The sequence below is a fragment of the Lepidochelys kempii genome, chromosome 15 (assembly GCF_965140285.1).
Source record: "Lepidochelys kempii isolate rLepKem1 chromosome 15, rLepKem1.hap1, whole genome shotgun sequence".
In the NCBI taxonomy this organism is placed as follows: Eukaryota; Metazoa; Chordata; order Testudines; family Cheloniidae; genus Lepidochelys; species Lepidochelys kempii.
In genome coordinates this window covers 12648127-12668719 of record NC_136394.1, presented here as the reverse complement: position 1 = coordinate 12668719, position 20593 = coordinate 12648127, and the positions used below count along the sequence as shown (strand labels likewise).

Sequence of the window (20593 nt, the reverse complement as noted above, 5' to 3'; positions counted from 1 at the left end):
AGTTAACTTTGATTAATTGACAGCCCTAATAATTTTGTACCTAAAGTTAGCAATATTGACTATACATCTGTACTACAGAAGTGTTTACACCTGGGGAATGCCCACCAGACAGAATGCAATCAGTCTGTCTGGCTAGCTAGCTGGGAACAAGTCAATGAATGGACCATTAGGGAGAACAATAGGTCTTTGAAGATGCTAATCTCCCACCTTCCTGACAAGCTTTCCAGGGATGCTTTAACACTGCATGATCATGTGATCAAGCCACCTGGTACTGGACTCCATAACAAAATACCAGTATTTTTCCACTGGTGGGAGGGGGGAGAACCACACTGGAAAACAAAAGCAAAGAGGAGTCCGGCAGCACCTTAAAGACTAACAGATTTATTTGGGCATAAGCTTTCGTGAGTTAAAAAACCTCACTTCTTCAGATGCATGAAAGCTTATGCCCAAATAAACCTTTGTTTTTGTGGATACAGACTAACACAGCTACCCCTCTGATACTTGAAAACAAAGGATTCCCGTCATATGTCAAACCTATTTAAGGCAGGGGAGTGACAAACAGTGTTCGTTCTTCACTGAATCCCTGCCCAGGATGACTGCTGGAAACGTCTAAGAAACAAAGACAAAGTGGGGAGGGGCAGGAGTGGGCGGGTGAGGAGAAGAGCTGAGCTGAGCCCAGGCTGGAAAGGTGTCTAGCCTGTGAAAAATACCTGGAGTTTTAATCTGCAAGCAAGAGCTGCTTGCCTCAAGAACCACTGCAATCTGTCTAAAATAACGTTTACAGTGAGAAATTACTACTTGTAACCAGTTTCTTTAGTATCTTAAGCTTAGTTTGCATGTTTGTTTCATTTGATAGGTAATCTGCTTTGATCTGTTTGCTAACCCTTATAATCGCTTAAAATCTCTCTTTTGTAGTTAATAAACTTGTTTTTGTTCGTAACGGGAGAGGGTGGGGGGAGGAGCTGTACATATCTTCCTCCACATTGAGGGAGGGGGCGAATTTCATGAGTGTACGCTGTACAGTTCTCTGTGCAGGCCAAGATGATACAATTTTGGGTTTACACTCCACTAGCTGAAGCCTACGCATGCAGTGCTGATTTCAGTGTTTGTGTCTTTCTGCACCTGGGTGTGTCCCTACCTGTGTGTATGCTGGAGGAGACCTGAGGGCCTGGCTCGGCAGGACAGTGTAAGGGAGCCCAGGCTGGTGGAACAGGCGGGCTCAGTGTTACCCCAGTACATCAGGTGGCACCCTGAGGGGGCACGGGGGAGGAATCCGTCACATCTATATCTTGTGTATGCGTCAATGATTCTTATTCCCTTGGGCCAATCTAAAACAAAATCTTATAATCTACAAAAGCATTCCATTTTTCTTCTTAGGTCATGATATTCACTCTTTTCAAGTCTTTTGACAATTTTAAAATATGTGCAGTCATGTGTCATGTATTTTCTTGCAAAACTTCCCTAATCTTAGCCATATTGCCTGGGTTGTTTGTCACAAAATAAATCATGTGGCATTTACTTCCTCTCACTCTTTGAGAAACATTAGAAACTGTAGAACAATAGATGAATATGAACAACTGAAGATAAATGCTTGTCCCACAAGTAAACATTACTTCCCTCAGTAGCTACTGTAACACAATACAGTAGAACTTCAGAGTTATGAACACCAGAATTACGAACTGACCAGTCAACCACACACCTCACTTGGAAACAGAAATACACAATCATGCAGCAACACAGACCAAAACAAAAACAAAAAGCAAATGCTGTACTGTGTTACACGGAAACTACTAAAAAATAAAGGGAAAGCAGCATTTTACTTCTTCATGGTAAAGTTTCAAAGCTGTATTAAGTTAATGTTCAGTTGTAAACTTTTGAAAAAACAACCATAATGTTTTGTTCAAATTTATGAACGTTTCCGAGTTACAAACAACCTCAATTCCTGAGGTGTTCGTAACTGTGAGATTCTAGCGTAGGCTTGTTGTTAAACTTAAATCACTCATCCATAGTTGCACAGGCACTCAGTTTCTGAAGATACGCATGCTATGCCTACAACAGAAGCACCAGATTATTACACTAGAACAGTGCTCTAGTGTGGACACAGATTATACCAGCCAAGTACCAATATAGCAAATACACCCCCCACAAAGGAAACAAATTATAAAAGTGTAGTTTTGCCAGTATAACTGCATCTCTTTTTCAGCTTTCTTGAATTGTGGATGTTCTATGTAGGCCTGGTCTATATTTGAAAGTTGTACTGGTAAAACTGCCTGTTACTGATATAATTTTTTTTACCAATATACTTACACAGCTACAAGCCTAGTGTGCATCCATTATATTGGTATAAAGGAGCCTTTTACTGGAATAGCTATTTCCCTTAAAGTAGAGTATCTTTATACCAGTAATAACTGCATCCACACTAGCAGAGTTACACCAGTATAATTATGTTGGTATATTGGTGAACCTGACAATAGTTGTAACAATGCTGTTCAAAGACCATTTGTCTATTATGCTCACCAAAATTGTCTCATTGTTTCCTTGTACTCTGCCTGTATCCAGCTGCTCTCTTTTGTCTTATTCTAAGATGGTGCCTATCCAAAAAGAGTAAATGGGTTTCTAGAGCCAAGACCAGGACTCCTACATGCTAAATTAATACAAATAATAACAATAAAATAATGGTTTAAATGATACAGCTTTCTAGAGTAGGAAAACGGTTTGGGTCAACAATACACGGAAGCATGGGCTTTTTGCTTATCTTTTTTGTGTTTGAGTTTCTGTTATTGTCACACAAAGGTGTTAAGTCCATATGATCAGTCTTACTGGAAGAGATTAACACTTTCAGTGACAAATTTTAGTAGAAAGTCACCTGTGTTAAAATCTTAAGTTTTACTATTAGTAAAACTCACTTGCGTTGAATGAATTGAATCATTTTTTGTGTCATACAATAAAAGTGGTATAAATAACCCATCGGCAAGGGTTAAGATGACTGAATTCCACTGAGATTTTAGAGATCTGTGTTTCAAAATATCTTGCATTAAATAAAAAGAAAAGGAGTACTTGTGGCACCTTAGAGACTAACCAATTTATTTGAGCATGAGCTTTCGTGAGCTACAGCTCACTTCATCGGATGCATCTGATGAAGTGAGCTGTAGCTCACGAAAGCTCATGCTCAAATAAATTGGTTAGTCTCTAAGGTGCCACAAGTACTCCTTTTCTTTTTGCGAATACAGACTAACACGGCTGTTACTCTGAAACCTTGCATTAAATATATATACAAACATCTTGATCTTAAGAAGAAAATCTGACAACTGATGTGCTGATTGAAATAGCTAATCTCTGTTATAAAGACAAAATTCACCAAGAGCGTGTGTTTCAAGTGTTCATTCAACATTTATTGTCTGGGTTTTATAGACATAGGGGTTGTTGGTTTTTTTCCCCTTTTTTTAAACATTGAAAACAAATGGCTACTAGACAATTTAGCATGCTTATTTTACCAAAAGACTTTCAGTTCAGTTCATTTGGTTTTTCAAAGCCTGTATCCAAAACCAGAGCAAAAACGCCATCTAGTGTAATGTTTCTATAAAATACAGGCTTAGTTATACTGGGAATTTCTGTACCTAGTATAAATGTGCTGCACTGGTGTAAAAAATACACATGCAATCTTTATTCTGGAATTTGTTAACTTTTTAGTGCATGACCTGGGAACCTTAACATTCTTTAAAGTAATTTTTACATGCTTATACATAGGATTTTTTTTTTTTAAGTTGAAGGGAAAAGTCATGTCACAATCATTAAACACAGTTTGTTTTTTAAAGACATGATTGCATGGAGCATTTTCCTGGTCTTCACTTTCTCCTAGTGCTAACTTTGGTCCTCTCAAACACGTACTAGTGCACAACAACCTATAGTAAGAATCCTTTTCAATAGTGATTTGACTTTTACTGCTCATATTGATTAGCTCATTTAGTTTTGCAAGCTGTTGAACATTATCTACAATTAAATTCCTCATGCAATTAAGTTTGAATTTCATGCCCAGACTGTTGTAATACACTTCTTGCTATATTCCCAGTTTCGTCTTTCTAGTCTCTAGAAGCTATTCAAAGCAATGACACACAACTTCCTGCACTTGAGCTTCTCATATGTCACTCTATTATTTATTCAGGCTGCTCATTAAACTGAATTCATTTCAAGGTCTTATTACTAATTTCATTTATGAAATACACCCTCCTACTTTTATGGACTTGTTTCTATGAATTCTCCAATTGTTCATTAATATTCTGTCACTATTTATTGCTTCTCACATCATTCCCTTCATTTAGTTAGCTTGACACTCAGCACATTCTCTCCTCAAAGAGCTACAGCAGTCACTCTATCCTATTTTTTAAATCTAAACCAAAGACTTTTCTTTCCTATTACTCTTTACTATGGTTTAGTTGTTTTAATATGGAGAACCATGCTTTTTCTGAATGGTGCTATATACAGAAACATGTAATGAAGAATTCTCTACATTTAAAAAGCCATTAACATGGACACCATGTATCTGGCCATGCATCTCAGACTAATTCAAGGCCAAAGGAATTGGTTAATCAATCAATATTAGAGAATTTGCTGTTGTGATGCATTTTTCTGTCACTTTTATACCACCATCTGTTAAATTTTTGCTCATCATTTATCTCTAGGTTCTAGATCTGGGCTCTGAGCACAAGCCCTAAAGAGATTTGTTCCTCCTCTTCAAGATGTTGCCTTTTTTTTTTCTTCCTATGGGAAGCAGTGACACCAAAGAACTACTGCAAGAATTTTAGTTTTGAAGCCATGAAGAGTTGAGTTTTTAAAGGTACTGATTTATTAGAAGAATATTAACAAAAAGTTAGTTTTAATTATACTATTATTTGGTTACCACACTTTACAGCTACCTGAAGGTGTCATTCTCCTTCCTGCCTATACTTACAATACAGGTTGCTTCCTGAAGCTATTACATCAGATTACTATCCATAAAATTCAACTACAACAGATTAGTATCTAGATAACAGATCAAAGAAGATATGGAATTTCTCATGAAGCTTTGAGCCTAGCAAGATATAGGTCTGCTAACTGACTGAACTGAGGTATGCAGCCTCATGACTGCACACAGCCCTTTTGAGACAGATCTGTGTGACGAAATTGGAACTGCTTAGTAATATTATAAGACGTTCTTTTTAACTCCTGGAAATGTGCTGGAAATGGCCCACCTTGATTATCACTTCAAAAGGTTTTCTCTCCCCCCCACCCCACTCTCCTGCTGGTAATAGCTCATCTTAAGTGATCGCTCTCCTTACAATGTATATTTTTTCATGGTGTGCGTGTGTATATAAAATCTCCTCACTGTACTTTCCACTTTATGCATCCGATGAAGTGAGCTGTAGCTCACGATAGCTTATGCTCAAATAAATTGGTTGGTCTCTAAGGTGCCACAAGTACTCCTTTTCTTTTTGCGAATACAGATTAACACGGCTGCTACTCTGAAACCTATGTGGATACCGTATATTAACCGGATTATTGGAGTGTTTACCATATGATTTTGCTTAATCGGGGACTGTGAAGACAAATCAAGAAGGAAAAGAAAGAATGGCTCAAGATAAGCTACCACTAAGCAAACATTTGAGGGACGTTATGTGACAATAGCAGAGCCATTGGCTGTGAGAACTCCTGCGTGATCTTCTGCTAAGCCTACTGGACTGATTTAATCCAGAAAGACCAAAGCCCAAAAACATAGAAGAATAAAAAACTATGGCAGTTCAGGGAAAGTAAACTGATATGAAGACACCTGCCAGGGCATCTAAAGATGTTATGCCTACTGAAGTTACACTCAGGTTAGTCTCTAAGGTGCCACAAGTACTCCTTTTCTTTTTGTGGATACAGACTAACATGGCTGCTACTCTGAAACTCAGGAAACTAAGTCTTTAGGTAAGACAGACAAATATGTAGAATGTTGTTTTAAGATCCTTATTCTTTAAAGGCTTTGTCCCTATTGTTGAAGCAAACATTACTTTGATGTTAAGAAGGATGTTTTGTCACTGTATACTACTGGTCACAGACTCCCAAAGGGAAGAATTGCAGGTCTCTGAACTCAGTCAGATGTGCTGGGTAAGCATGGTTAATCCACAAGGTACTGTAGCTCAGGGCTTGGGTTCAGAGTGGGACAAATGCAGACTTCCATACCAAGATATGTAAAAGGCATGAAGCCTGACACTTGCGACAATGCACTCTGAAACACCGGAAGGGGGACAAAGGTGCTGCTAGCTCTGTAACCATGACAATCTATATTCAGATTTTCAGACATAGACACTCCCCACTGAACTACTAGGCAAGACTGGCAGGCATGATTTTTGCTGGATGCTTTGAGTGAGAGTCTTGAGCCACGCTATTCAGGAAATGGACGCTAAGAGACAACAGGATAGAAAGTTTTCCCAACCTGCTTGAGTTTTCCCAACCAGAGCTGCCAAATTCATTTTCAGTTTCACAGTTTGAGCAAGTACACATGGATGTGACCATGAAGACAACAGTATATGCAAAATTCTTTAGGGTCCCTGTCCAATTTCTCCATTGAAAATACATTTTCTTCAACAGGGAGACTTTTCTTGGTCTAGAAACAATCAAATTATTCAGATGTAGATCTATTTAACTTTTGGAAGTTTATGTATCTTTGCTGTACTGGAGAGATAAGAGAACTTGGGTTCTCCCAGACAGAATTAAATCAAATCACAGGTAATAAGCCACAATCTGAATCTATAACTACATACAGTTCTGCTTGAAAAGTGACTCAAAATGGCACTGAGGCGTCATATTTATTCTCACGATTGCCAGTTCATATTTTCTCAATGTACATGTGTCCGGCCCCATCCCCAACTACTAGTCCTACAAGCCCAAAGTCAAGCTGAGTTCTTTCTTTCTGCAAGGTTTATTCTGATTTCAAATAACATGTGCAAACCACAATTAAAATACTTTTACTATCCTGTTTCAGCTGTTTTCAAGTTAAAATACGCTACAAGAGGAATTCGTATCACTTACTCTCTAAGTCAGATATGATGAGGTTGTCATGAAGTTTCACAGCTCGATGTTGCTCTACTTCATCTTCCAACTCGAAGATGGTTTCTTTCATGTCACTTCTTTCAGTCTCTTTTTCCTCCAGCTCTGCCCGAAGCTTTTCTAGAGTCATATTGAGATCATCAATTTGCTTCTTGGCTTCTTCTTGGAAGACTCTGTATTCATCTTCAACCTGAAGAACAACCATTAAGTGACCATAATGAATTCAGGACAAAGATGAACTCTTAAGATAAAAATTGGTTGCATTTCATTGCCATAGCAATCATCCTTAAAATATTTTTTAAAATCTCATAAGAACTAAATTTAATATCAAGAAGTGTTATGTGAATTGAGAAGCTTTATGTAAATTCATTAGGAATTGCTATATCTGGACCAAGGTGTGATGTGTGATACGTAACTTTTGGTTGCACTGCAACTATCAATTTGGACCACTTTCACAGTTAAGCTTTTATTTCCGAGCTGAATTTATTTCAGAATCTACCAAGCATCCCACCACATGACAAGTGAAGCAGTAACAGAATAGTACTCAGAGTAACAGCCGTGTTCGTCTGTATTCGCAAAAAGAAAAAGAGTACTTGTGGCACCTTAGAGACAAACCAATTTATTTGAGCATAAGCTTTTGTGAGCTACAGCTCACTTCATCGGATGCATACTGTGGAAAATACAGAAGATGTTTTTATACACACAAACCATGAAAAAAGGGTGTTTATCACTACAAACGGTTGTCTCTCCCCCCACCCTACTCTCCTGCTGGTAACAGCTTATCTAAAGTGATCACTCTCCTTACAGTGTGTATGATAATCAAGGTGGGCCATTTCCAGCACAAATCCAGGTTCTCTCCAATGGCCCACCTTGATTATCATACACATTGTAAGGAGAGTGATCACTTTAGATAAGCTATTACCAGCAGGAGAGTAGGGTGGGGGGAGAGAAAACCTTTTGTAGTGATAAACACCCATTTTTTCATGCTTTGTGTGTATAAAAACATCTTCTGTATTTTCCACAGTATGCATCCGATGAAGTGAGCTGTAGCTCGCAAAAGCTTATGCTCAAATAAATTGGTTTGTCTCTAAGGTGCCACAAGTACTCCTTTTCTTTCAGGATAGTACTGAATCACAAGCTGAAATGAGAAGCAGCCAGAAAAATGAGTAATAGTCCCCCCTCCCACACACACACAAACCTGACTGCAAGAACAAGGTTTAAGCCCTGAGCTAATATTTTCATCATTTTATGCTAATTATTGAGAAAGAATATTAGAGTACAACGCATGAGGTACCCCCAAAGTAAATCAACTATAAATTATTTACACCTGCTCAAGGCAATATTTAAAAACAATGATTTGCTTAATTCCAACTAAGGTTTTACACATCTATATTTTCCCTTAAAAACGAGTCATTTATATGCGTAATCCAGTACAACTGCGCTTAGATGTAAAAAGCTTCATAAAAGGATACACTTTTTTTGTACATAAGATCCAGTAGAAAAATCTTGAATACAGGCACATTCTGGTAAAGCTCGTAACTGGTCACATAACTCCAAGGAACAAATTGAAAAACTGTAATGAACAGTAGAGGGAGGGTTGGAGGCTTATACGTATAAGATATAGAATATAATTGTTTGAACACTACCTTAGCAATGGCATCCTGCAATCGATTGGCATCATTGCGAGTGAGAGCCAGCTCTTCCTGCAGACTGCTAGCCAAAGTCTCTGCTTTTTCCTTGTCCAGCCTGACACTCTCCAGCAAATCTTGTATATCTGATTTATCTCCAGAGTTGTGTATAGAGTACAGTTCAGCCACTTTTTGCTTTTCATGCTCCAGCTGAGCTTTTAGCCGGTTCACCTCAATCTGATCACTGGCTACTGTGGCTTTGTACTCCTCTAAGGTGGCTGCTAATGCTGCCTTACTTTTCTGCTCTGACTCAATAATTCGTTCCATGTGGTGGTTCCGTTCTTTCAGTGCCCCTATCATTTCTTGGGCCTCCTTGTTATCTTGCTCTGCCATCTTCAAAGTGTTGCTCAGATGCTGCTGGACACCCAGCAGTTGCTCTCGTTCAAAACGAGCATTCTCAGCAAGGTCCATATAACGTTGCTCTAACTCCATATACCTCCCACTTTTCATATCTTCATCAATAACATATGAGATGTGATGTTCATCTAAAAGGGAGCGGAAATATTCAATCTGTCGGCTGAAGTGTTCTAACTTGTCACTCTGCTGACACAAGGATTCCATAAGAATTACTTTTTCTTCTCCAAGTCTTTCATTCTCACTGTTCAGCTCTTGAGTTATTTGTTGTAAATCTGCAAGTTCCTGAAGCGTTGCTTGAAGCTCCTCAGATGTACTATGCTGGTTCTCTTCCATCTGGTGTATTCGTTCTGTCAGACAAGCTACAGAAACTTCACTTGCATTGCCACTGCTTCCTTTCCTAGATCTTTCTATGCTTGGTACTCCTTCAGACTCTGAAGACGATGGAGCATCTAAGGCATCATCACTTGATGTAAGTGGCTGATAAACTTCACTGCACTCACTGTCTAAATTATCCATGGAGTTACTATGTTGATTGTCCATTAAGGTGTTTTCGTCCTGACTCAACAAATCTTCCATTGAACCAGGAGCAGAACCTTCCACTGAAGATGTAAGAGTGCCACCACCATCACTGTGATTACCAGTTGTGATCTCTGGGCTCAAAGATTGGTAGCCAAAGAGTTTCTCAGAGTTGTCTAGCCTTTGTTCCAAAGAAAAGCCCAATGCATTTAATCTGTCCTTCAACATTCGATTCTCATTCTTCAATTGGTTGAGTTCTTCTCGGATGGCAGTGTTTTGCTCTTGTAACTGCAATAATGTAGACTCTACATCAGTTGGCTGGTGAACAACAATGGCCTCTTTTTCCTCAGACTTCTCATCACCCTCAGGCTGATCTTCATTAAGGCCAAGCTGAGCACGCATGTCTCTGAGTTCATTCCTCAAGTGTAAAATCTCCACATCTTTAGTTTTTGCTAAAGTCAGAAGATCTTTCACTTTAGCTTCCAAAGCAGCTTTGTCACTAATTTGATTGTCCGATTTGGATTTGCTCATCCGAACATCAGACTCTGGATTAGTACGACTACGGGAGCGTTTTGCCAGAATGGTATCATTAGTCCCCTGTCCTGTCAAAGGCAGTTTTTTGCTTTGGTTCAGACGGGAACGATCACGTATTCTTTCCCTAGAAGAGCTAGATTCTTTATTTCCAGATGAAGTGCTACGCTTGGCTGTGGAGGTCGAACCTGTATGTTTTTAAAAATGTAATTTTAATTCATTTAAAAAATCAGCAACGTGAGTACAGGTATGAAATTACATATGACTATATATGTTGCTATGATTATAATAGGGCTGACATTCCAAACCACACTTTTGAAATGAAATATGTACAATCTATTTATGAGTTTCAAATAAGGTTTAAATATTCTTTACAGTGTCTGAAGACATGTTAAGCCCCCCTCAAAACAAGGATTAAAAAACCTATTGTTTGCAAGAGGAAAAGAGATTCTCCCCCAAAGTTTCTAATAAATTGTTTAAAAAAAATGAAGAGTAACTATATGTAAGATACTTGATATTCTTTCTTTAAGTTCACAGATCATAGGTACATCTTCACGTTTAGGTGTGGGAACACAGTTCCCATTTGAGTACTTTTTATAAACATGTATATTCTGATCCAAGAATGAAATCAGTGTATTTAAATATTCTCACCATCAAATTCAATTTCTCACCATTCTCACTCAAAAATGCTGAAGCAGAGAGCAGCAGCATCACTTCTTAACTGCAAGGTGACTTACAATTTTATTAACTTTACTGAGCCCCAAAACTACCAATCGGACAACAAACATATTTCTACTAATTGTGTTGTGATAAACACTATGGAATGTCACACCTGCCTGAAGGCTTTACAAAATTATTTCTCCTTATTTAAGTACATGAGTAGAGATTATTAGCTTAACACCTTGTATTGAAGATATTCATCCCTTACCTAAAACCTTTAATGACCAAAGTAGGGATTTTTCTAGCAGCATGTGTCTACACTAGTTGTTGGTCCCAGTGAATACCACTATAGAAAAAGCTAAATGACCAATATAAAAAAATAGTATATGTAAGGATTTGCAGGTGAATATTTTATCAATACAAACTGGGTGAGTAGGGTCATTGGCAGAATGTTCTATTTGGCCTGGCCTTTGCTGAGCTCTTTGTTAGATGCTTTGTACCCTGCCTATGGAAGAGTTGCAATGGTTTCATAACGGAACAACAAAAAGCCAAGGAAACAACCCTTTGAGACTAATATCTCCTTGTACCTGTAATAGTCTTGGGTTTATTCTCCACGTTGTTCATGGTGGTCCCTGAAGCTGAAGATGCTGTAGATGTGCAGGTGCTCTTCTTTGCCTTCACACCATTGGTCATAGTCACCCCACCACCAGCCATCCCCGCTAAAAGGTCATCACTACTTTTTGTCTGAAAAGGGAAAACGATATTAACATGACTGGATATGAAGTGCAGGACCGGAAATGTTGACTAATCAAAGCTGCTGTTATTACAAGTGAATATTTTTAAACACAATATATTTTAAGATCTAAAAAACACATTCAGTACATTATTGCTTAGATAACACCCACTATTAGTCAATCCACTACTCTGACACACAAGGTGGGTCAGGTAATATCTTTTATTGGACCAGCTTCTCTTGGTGAGAGAGAGAGAGAGAGACAAGCTTTTGAGTTATACAGAGCTCTTATTCATGTCTGGGAAAGGTACTAAGGGCTTGTCTACACAACAAAACTAGGTGGACTTAATTTAGGTCAACCTACAGCTACCACAGTAATTCAATCAGCTGTTGGTGTCCACACTACCCTCCTTCTGCCAGTGTCACATGTCCCCACCAGGAGTGCCTACACCAGCTGACAGCCAAGTGTGGGGCACTAACAGCCATGCAGAGCTCACAGCTGTAGCCCCCACCCTCCCTGGTGTGCCAGCCCAAGCTGTGAGCCTGGCGGAGGCTTATGGAGCCTACCAGCGGTTAAACTAACATGGGGGAGGGGGTGGGCGGCTCACAGCTGGAGCCCTGAAATTGTGCTGGTAGGTTCCTGGCTGTGAAATTGAGCCCCACGCCAGGCTCACAGCTCAGGTGGTCATGCCGGAGTGAGGGCTCCAGCTGTGAGCCCAGTGCCCGGCCATCAGCTTTGGGGGGCTCAATTTCACAGCAAGGATCCTACCAGCAGCAAAATTCACAGCTCTGTGAAATTGACAAGGATGTGAAGGAGACACAATAGCAGCCATGAAACTGACAAGAATGACAACCAACAGCTGAAGTAATGCAGTGTCTACATGGACACTGTGTCGCCTTATCTACTCCAGTATAAGCACTACACCTCTTGTGGAGGTGGAGTTATGTCGTCAGTGTGGCGGCCACTTACTTCGGTGGAAGCAGCATTCCAGAGAAGACACTGACATAATTACGTTGAGGTAAGCTGCCTTACTTGCACCTAACTAGTGCAGACCAAGCCTGAGAGTGCCACAACTAAATACAAGATTAAACAGATAGTTTATCTTAAGTAGTTAGCACGTATTCTAAGGGATCATGAAGTGCCTGTTAACACACTGTTGTCATAGGGGAAAAAGGGGGGGCAGGAATTAGTGAGTTACAGATTGCTGTAATAAGCCATAAATTCAGCGTCTTTATTAAGACCATGATTTTTAGTAGCTAGCAAAGTTATGAATTTAAGCTCCCACGCTCGTCTTTTGTTGTGCAGGTTTCCTTTGAGGATAAGGACTAACAGATTAGATATAGAGCGATCACTTGCTGAAAAGTTTCAGAGTAGCCACTGTGTTAGCCTATATCTGCAAAAAGAAAAGGAGGACTTCTGGCACCTTAGAGACTAACAAATTTATTTGAGCATAAGCTTTCGTGATGCATCCGATGAAGTGAGCTGTAGCTCACGAAAGCTTATGCTCGAATAAATTTGTTAGTCTCTAAGGTGCCACAACTCTTCCTTTTCTTTTTACTGAAAAGTGTTCACCCACAGGTGATATGGTGTTTGTCTTTTATCATTTCTTGTGTCTCTCACCAACAGCAGTTGGTCCACTAAAAGATATTAACTAACCCACCTTGTCTCTCTAGTATTGTAGGATTGACACAGCTTCAATACCACTGCATAATCTACTATTCTAGAACTTTGAAACAAGTTTTTAAAAAGTTTTTAAGACTATTTCAATGCAAGAACCCTGGATACCAGTGCATCTATATAAGCATCCTATTCCAAAGTATAAATACAAATCATCAGTTTCACTGCAGGTGCATGTATAGTTCTGAGCAGCTGTAAAACTAACCCCATCCTTTAAATTTTTCTGCGCTACTGAAATACAGGGCAAGTCTACAATACAGTAAATACAGTGCAATACAATAAAATACAATAAATACAATACAATAAAATCAGTGCAGCTGCACCACTGTAGTGCTTCTGGTGAAGACACTCTAAGCTGACAGGAGAAAGCTCTCCCATCAGCTTAATAACTCCAACCCTGTGAGAGGCAGTAGGCAGCTCTCCCGCTGACATAGCACTGTCTACACTGCGGGTTAAGGTTGGTATAACAACATCACTCAGGGGGATGGATTTTTCACACCCCTGAGCGACGCAGTTATACTGAAGTTTAGCATAGACCAGGTTACAGACAGTTTGAATCCTCTCTCCCTCCCAGATCAGAGAACTGAATTGCTGTATCATTTTTTGTTCACAGAATGAAATATTAGTGAAAGTAAGTAATGAAGCTTTAAAAATTCTCTCTTTTTCATTACTGGTTGAAAAGATGGTCTGTTTGTTGGGATGTGTGCCTTCCCAAGCCCAAAGAGTTGGTTTTCACTGTTCAATATAAATCAAACTCTAGAAATGCCAAGTCATTAATTAGATTGACTGAATTTAAAACCCTTAAAACAATTTTTTTTGTAAATAAAGAGGCAGAAGGTTATTGATTTTATATAATCATAACACTTAAAATGAAAAGAAAATGTGTAAATAAATTTGCTACTCTGAGATTTGGCTTTCTTCTGTTTGCAACACTTACCACCTTTGATTACATGGCAGAAATTCTTAAGACTGGATGACTACAATATGTTGAAGTTTCAACCGGCAATTGCCAAAACCTAGCTCTTAAGATTCACCATGAATTAAGCTAAACTGAATTAAAGACTTTTTTAATTTTGAATAAAAGTACTCACATGGGGATTTAATGTGGTTTAACTGACCACTTCAAATTCACACCATTAGTTAATTCAGATTAACTTTCTTGGATGCCTCCATGTAAACAAACCCTATGTCTTGATTTTCCAGAAAATTTATCAGTTTATAGCACTTTACATGTTCAGAGCAGAGCTCTTATTGACTTCAGTTGCGAGTGCTCAGCATTTCTGTAAATAGGACTTCAGGTGTCTTAATTTGGGAACTCAGAAAATGAGAAAAACAGTTAGCAGCCACCTGTGAAAAAATTCAATTAAGTGACTTCCCCAGCATCATATAGAAACACTGTGGCAGAGGCAGAGATATAATCCAGTTTTCTGGGATGACATTCATCTGACTAAACCACGCGATCATACTTTCTCTTCCTGCAGTCCTCTCTCCATCGCACATCTTCCTGCTTCTTCAACAAAACAGGTGGGGGTCCTGCCAACAACCACTGTATTAACTACACAACTGAGATTCATTCCCAGAGTTCCATCCATTCTTTGCACTGAATGAGGCAGGGCTCCTGAGGACAAAATGCAGTTAAGTCTCCCAGACAAACTTAACACTGCCCTACAGTGACACCATGAGGAGAAAAAAAAAGAAAAAAAAAAAAAGAAAAAGTGTGTCTTTAAATATCAGTTTAATGAGTTCAGTCTGATCTGGAACCAAAAAAATTATTATGAACCATAATAATTTTATGATTAATTACATGGGGTCACTACAGGTTGGTGTTTGAGTGCCTTAACTGTGCATTTCCAAACCTTGTTTGGATTTCTTTAAGTTTAACTTTAATTGAGTGTTCTGTGTTTATATAATGATCTATATAAAATTACATCACTATTTAGGTATTTTAATTAGGGCTGTCGATTAATCACAGTTAACTCATCACAGTTTTTAATCACAGTTTTAATCACATAATTAAACAACCGAATATCAATTGAAATTTATTAAATATTTTTGATGTTTTTCTACATTTTCATATATATTGTATTCTGTGTTGTAATTGAAAGCAAAGTGTATATTACTTATTATAAATATTTGCATTGTAAAAATTATAAACAAAAATAGTATTTTTCAATTCACCTCATACAAGTACTGTAATCTTTGTTGTGAAAGTGAAACACAAATGTGGATTTTTTGTTGTTATATAACTGCACTCAAAAACAAAATAATGTAAAACTTCAGAGCCTACAAGTCCACTCAGTCCTACTTCTTGTTCAGCCAATCGCTAAGACAAACAAATTTGTTTACATTTACAGGAAATAATGCGGCCGTCTTCTTATTTACAACGTCACCAGAAAGTGAGAACATGGCACTTTTGTAGCCGGCATTGCAAGGAATTTACATGCCAGATATGCTAAACATTCGTATCCCTTTCATGCTTCAGCCACCATTCCAGAGGACATGCTTCCATGCTGATGACACTCATTTAAAAAATAATGCGTTAATTAAATTTATGACTGAACTCCTTGGGGGAGAATTGCATTCTGCCATATATTTCATGTTATAGCAATCTCAATTGATGACTCAGCACATGTTCATTTTAAGAACGCTTTCACTGCAGATTTGACAAAACGCAAAGAAGGTACCAATATGAGATTTCTAAAGATAGCTACAGCACGCGACCCAAGACAGAAGAATCTGAAGTGCCTTCCAAAAATCTAAGAGGGGAAAGGTGTGGAACATGCTTTCAGAAGTCTTAAAAGAGAAACACTCCGATGGGAAAACTACAGAACCCGAACCACCAAAAAAGAAAATCAACCTTCTGCTGGTGGCACCTGACTCAGATAATGAAAATGAACATGCGTTGGTCTGCACTGCTTTGGATTATCATCAAGCAGAACCCATCATCAGCATGGATGCATGTCCCCTGGAATGGTTGTTGAAGCATGAAGGGACATATGAATCTTTAGCGCATCTGGTACGTAAACATCTTGCAACGCTGGCTACAACAGTGCCATGAGAACGCCTGTTCTCGCTTTCTGGTGACATTGTAAACAAGAAGCGGGCAGCATTACCTCCTGCTAATGTAAGCAAACTTCTTTGTCCGAGCAATTTTTGAATGCAGTTTTTGAATGCAGGTTTTATTTTTGAATTCAGTTTTTATTTTTACTTAATTCTACATTTGTAAGTTCAACTTTCATGATAAAGAGATTGCACTACAGTACTTGTATTAGGTGAACTGAAAAATTCTATTTTTTGGTTTTTTACAGTGCAAATATTTGTAAAAAAAATAAATAAATAGTGAGCACTGTACACTTTGTATTCTGTGTTGTGATTGAAATCAATATATCTGAAAATGTAGACAACATCCAAAAATATTTAAATAAATGGTATTCTATCATTAACAGTGCAATTAATTTTTTTAATCACACGATTACTTTTCTTAATTGCTTGACAGCCCTAATTTTAACCTGAATTACGGATATGTTCTCAATCGTAACTCCAGCTAAACAACTTTTGTCTAGGAATATGTATTAAAATTCACAAAAAAAATACAACAGACACCAATAAATTTTAAGGTTAGATGACATTTTCTGCATGAAGATGACAGCATGCCAGAGGCTTCATAGACAACACCATAAATGATAAAATTACATAGATAAGTTCCTTTTAAAATGGCAGTAGCTTATTGATATTTTAACTCCCTCAGACATATAAATTGCCAGCGCGCTTAAGTCTACAAACTACAACCTTCAAACTTCTCCTACATATGGGAACAGTTGAAAGATGTACATAGTTTTATTTCACACAGCTGGCATGATGACAACCGCATGAGAATGAGTCACTCAGCTATGTCACTAAAACCGAGCTAAAACCCTTAAGGTGCAACAACGCTCAGTCACTAGTTAAGAAGGGAATTTCTTGCTCTGCCTAAGATACGTGTAATTGGCATAATACTCTTTAAAACTGTACACCTGAGTTGCCTGAAGTGCTACCGATAAAGAGAGAAAATTGTAAACACACCGTAGGCCAAATCCTTTCAGAGACAGCTAGATAGATCATTCTCTTCTTTGTTTTGATTGGAGGTATGACAGCTGGAAGCTCTTGATGAGTAAGCTACATACCACAATCAGAAGTACATGCCAGTCAGCTCTTAAGAGGACAGTTGTCGATGACACTGGACACTACTCAGAATGGCTACGTATCACAAGATGGTTTTGTATTAAACAGGATGCAAGGTACAAACAATGTTTTGTCAGGAATCTATTTCTAAACATAAGAATGTGCAGATTCACCAGCTGGGGAGAGAAAATAAAGTCCCAAGTACAAGGCATTTCACATGTCCCTGTATTCAAGGCTCATTTTATTGTTAAAACAACATCCCAAAACAAACATCACAAAATTCAGGGTAGTAACTATCTAAGACTTTCCTAATTTCTATTAGCTGGTAGGGGAGAGGAACACCCTTTGATTTTGGTAATCCTGTCTGGTTATTTTGGAAACCCCGGACATGGATCTCCCAGATCGTGGGTCTCTCCTGTCTGCCACCCATCTGAGAGGCAAGAAAGATTATACTTGGCTTCCTGTAAGTCACATGCTTGCTCCCAGTGATGTTCCCTGAGACTACACCACTCAATTTTAAAGGGCCCAGGGGACGTAAAAGGTGCAATGTGATGTGCACATATACTCCAAAGCCTGGTGCCTTGTTAAGCTGAGAGTAAGGAAAAACCTACAAGATAAATAAGAAGATGGAAAGTAGGAGCAGCACACACCAGTTAGGCTGAAGCTCCACTCCTGATACAAAATGGAGAGAGCATAGAAAACTACAGGAACAGTGCGGCTGCAGGGATCTGACACCAGTCACCAACGTTAAGTATACCAAACACGCAGTCTCTTAAAATATAGTCCTCTCAATTCCCCACTGAAGTATCCATCTTGAGAAATTTCAATTGGAATTTTTAATCTTTACACAGAGCTTATCACATCCTACTACCACTCCACGAGTCAGTCAAAGAAACTTATTCAAGAGCAACACATGGCACTCCGTTTGAGACAGCGATTCATGACACCCAGTGGAAGGCAGCTCAGTTCCCCTTTTTACAGAGAAGTCAGGAAAGTTAAGTTCCATAAGGTGCATTGCCTTCCACCATAGTACATATAAACACATCAAAAGCAGCAATACTTAATGACCATAGCATTCGTAATCTCTCATTATGTCCTGCATTGTGTAACTACTGAAATTCTCTTCAGTCATTGAGAGATTATGAATCCCAGTTTTCCACTGCATCAGTATACTTATTCTAAAATTCTATCCTTCCAAATCCCTTACTGTCCAAAAAAATCAAGGCAGTCTATTAGAGCTTACCTTCAGCAGGGATGTTGATGTTCCAGTTTTTGAGAGTTTTGTTACTGCAGACACTGAGGAGCCGTTTTCTGGTTTGATTTTTTCTATTGTTTGAGTTTTATTTATCCCGGGCACTTTGGGCACTGAGCCAACAGACCTGCTTGCTTTCTTCATTCTGGGCTGCCTCTTTGTGATTCATTTACAAACAAATCTGTGAACCCCAAAAAGTGTTAGAGAAGTGTTAAATACAAGACAAGTGAGATGTAATATAGCTCTTTGAATGATTTGTTTAAAATCAGTACCCCAATGGTAACAACAACAAGCATAAGCCAGAGACAAATGCACATGATTGAGGAAGAAGAGTTTTCACAGTAGAGAGATTTTTGCCAAAAATTAAGTGTTCAAAGCAACAGAACTCCCAGGTTATATATAAAAAAAGTCTTCAAAGTCTCTTACCACAAATAGCACTGAACTGATGGCATTTTATAATCCTGCCTCCTTACCAGCAAAAACAAGGCTCATCAGGACAGTGATGTTTTTGATCTCTGACTGAAGCGAAGAAAAATACAGTGGGAGTACTCTCTATCAACTGACTGATAAATGATTACCAACACTGGCCTTAGGGAAAGAGAATCTGCCAAGCTGAAAGGAAAGTGCTGTAAAAGTTCTGGCAGTTAGAGGGGAAAGACGTATTAATATATAAAATTCAATGTTTGAAAATCCACTCTCCCTCTAAACAGTTGTGAAGAGAACGTTGTCTCTGGCATTCATGGGGGTCCAGCCATGTAGTTTAGAAGAAATTACGTCCTTAGCTCTTATGATTGGGAAGATTTCCTTCTGAATGGGAGCCAAACATAAAACAGTACACTACTGTCTTCCTGAGTCTGCAGACAGGCCACTTCAATGCTTCTGTCATTGCTCATAGTCTTTTGTTGCTTGTGAAAACTATCAGTTTCACTACTACAATTCCCAATATGTTGAGAGCATATCAGAATTCCAATTTCACCCTCTGGTGCACGAAAAACCTATGAGTAGCAGCAGTGGTGAGCACTACTGCTGTTCACAAGGGCAGACAACTCAAAATAGAGACTAGAGCAGGGGTCTCAAACACGTGGCCCGCGGAGTTATTTGCTGCGGCCCGTCAAGCTCCCCATGTCCTCCCCCCCGGTCCCCTCCCAGTTATTTCCTGCAGCCGCCAACCTCCCCTCCCTCACTGCCCCCCCCCAGGGCACCTCGTCCCCGCTCCTCTGCCTACCTCCAGGCACTTCCCCGGCACCAAACAGCTGTTTGGCAGCACGTAGAGGTTTCCAGGGGGGAGGAGCAGGCAGCCGCGTGCTCAGGGGAGGAGGCAGAGAAGAGGTGGGGCAGGAGCAGGGATTTGGGGAAGGGGTTGGAATAGGGGCAGGGAGGGGGCGGAGTTGGGGTGGGGACTTTGGGGAAGGGGTTGGAATGGGGGTGGGGTAGGGGTGGAGTGAGGTCGGGGCCAGCTGCAGCAGGGGGTGGGGGGCGGAGGCAGTGTCAGTGATGCAGCACTCGGGCCAATGTATTAGTCTTCATGCAGCCCTCCTGGTAATTTGAGTTTGAGATCCCTGGACTAGAGGGAAAGGCAAAATAATGGAGATCCACCACCCACAGCAGCCAGGGAGCTGGATGAGGATTAGAAAAGGAGGGAACATTCTCACTCTTTCAGGAGCCAATTAGTGAAGAAAATAGCTATTATCACTCCTCTCTCCCAGTCAAGAGACTCTGGAATGGAAGAAGAGAAGGAAAAGAAAGCTTCTGCTCCTACGAGGCAGCCATAAAGTCAAGGGAAGTAGGTGTTCAGATTTATCAGAGTCTCATTATCTAGTGCTTACTGGAAACATGGAACAAGAACATCTTTCTCCCCTTCTACAAAAAAGGGCATTTGAACTACATGAATGGTTAGAGATGATTCAGAGTGTGGAGAAATGCTGCATATAAATGCAGTGATCAGGACTACC

At 39.3% G+C, this 20593-nt stretch overlaps 1 protein-coding gene across 12 annotated transcripts in view; it reads right to left on the bottom strand.

The window, feature by feature from the left end:
• Nucleotides 1-20593, bottom strand: part of SPECC1L (sperm antigen with calponin homology and coiled-coil domains 1 like) — a 114393-nt gene that overhangs the window by 75488 nt on the left and 18312 nt on the right. For 10 of the 12 annotated variants that reach the window (XM_073312791.2, XM_073312790.2, XM_073312799.2 and 7 more), the window contains 4 exons: nt 18633-18822; nt 11405-11561; nt 8712-10345; nt 7048-7255 (listed from right to left, as the gene is read on the bottom strand). In XM_073312791.2, the coding sequence (XP_073168892.1) occupies nt 7048-7255; nt 8712-10345; nt 11405-11561; nt 18633-18785 (2152 nt within the window). In that variant the 5' untranslated portion in view covers nt 18786-18822. Of the gene's footprint in view, nt 1-7047; nt 7256-8711; nt 10346-11404; nt 11562-18632; nt 18823-19067; nt 19091-20593 lie in introns of those variants that run through there. The other 2 variants (XM_073312797.2, XM_073312800.2) reach the window with 2 other exon arrangements.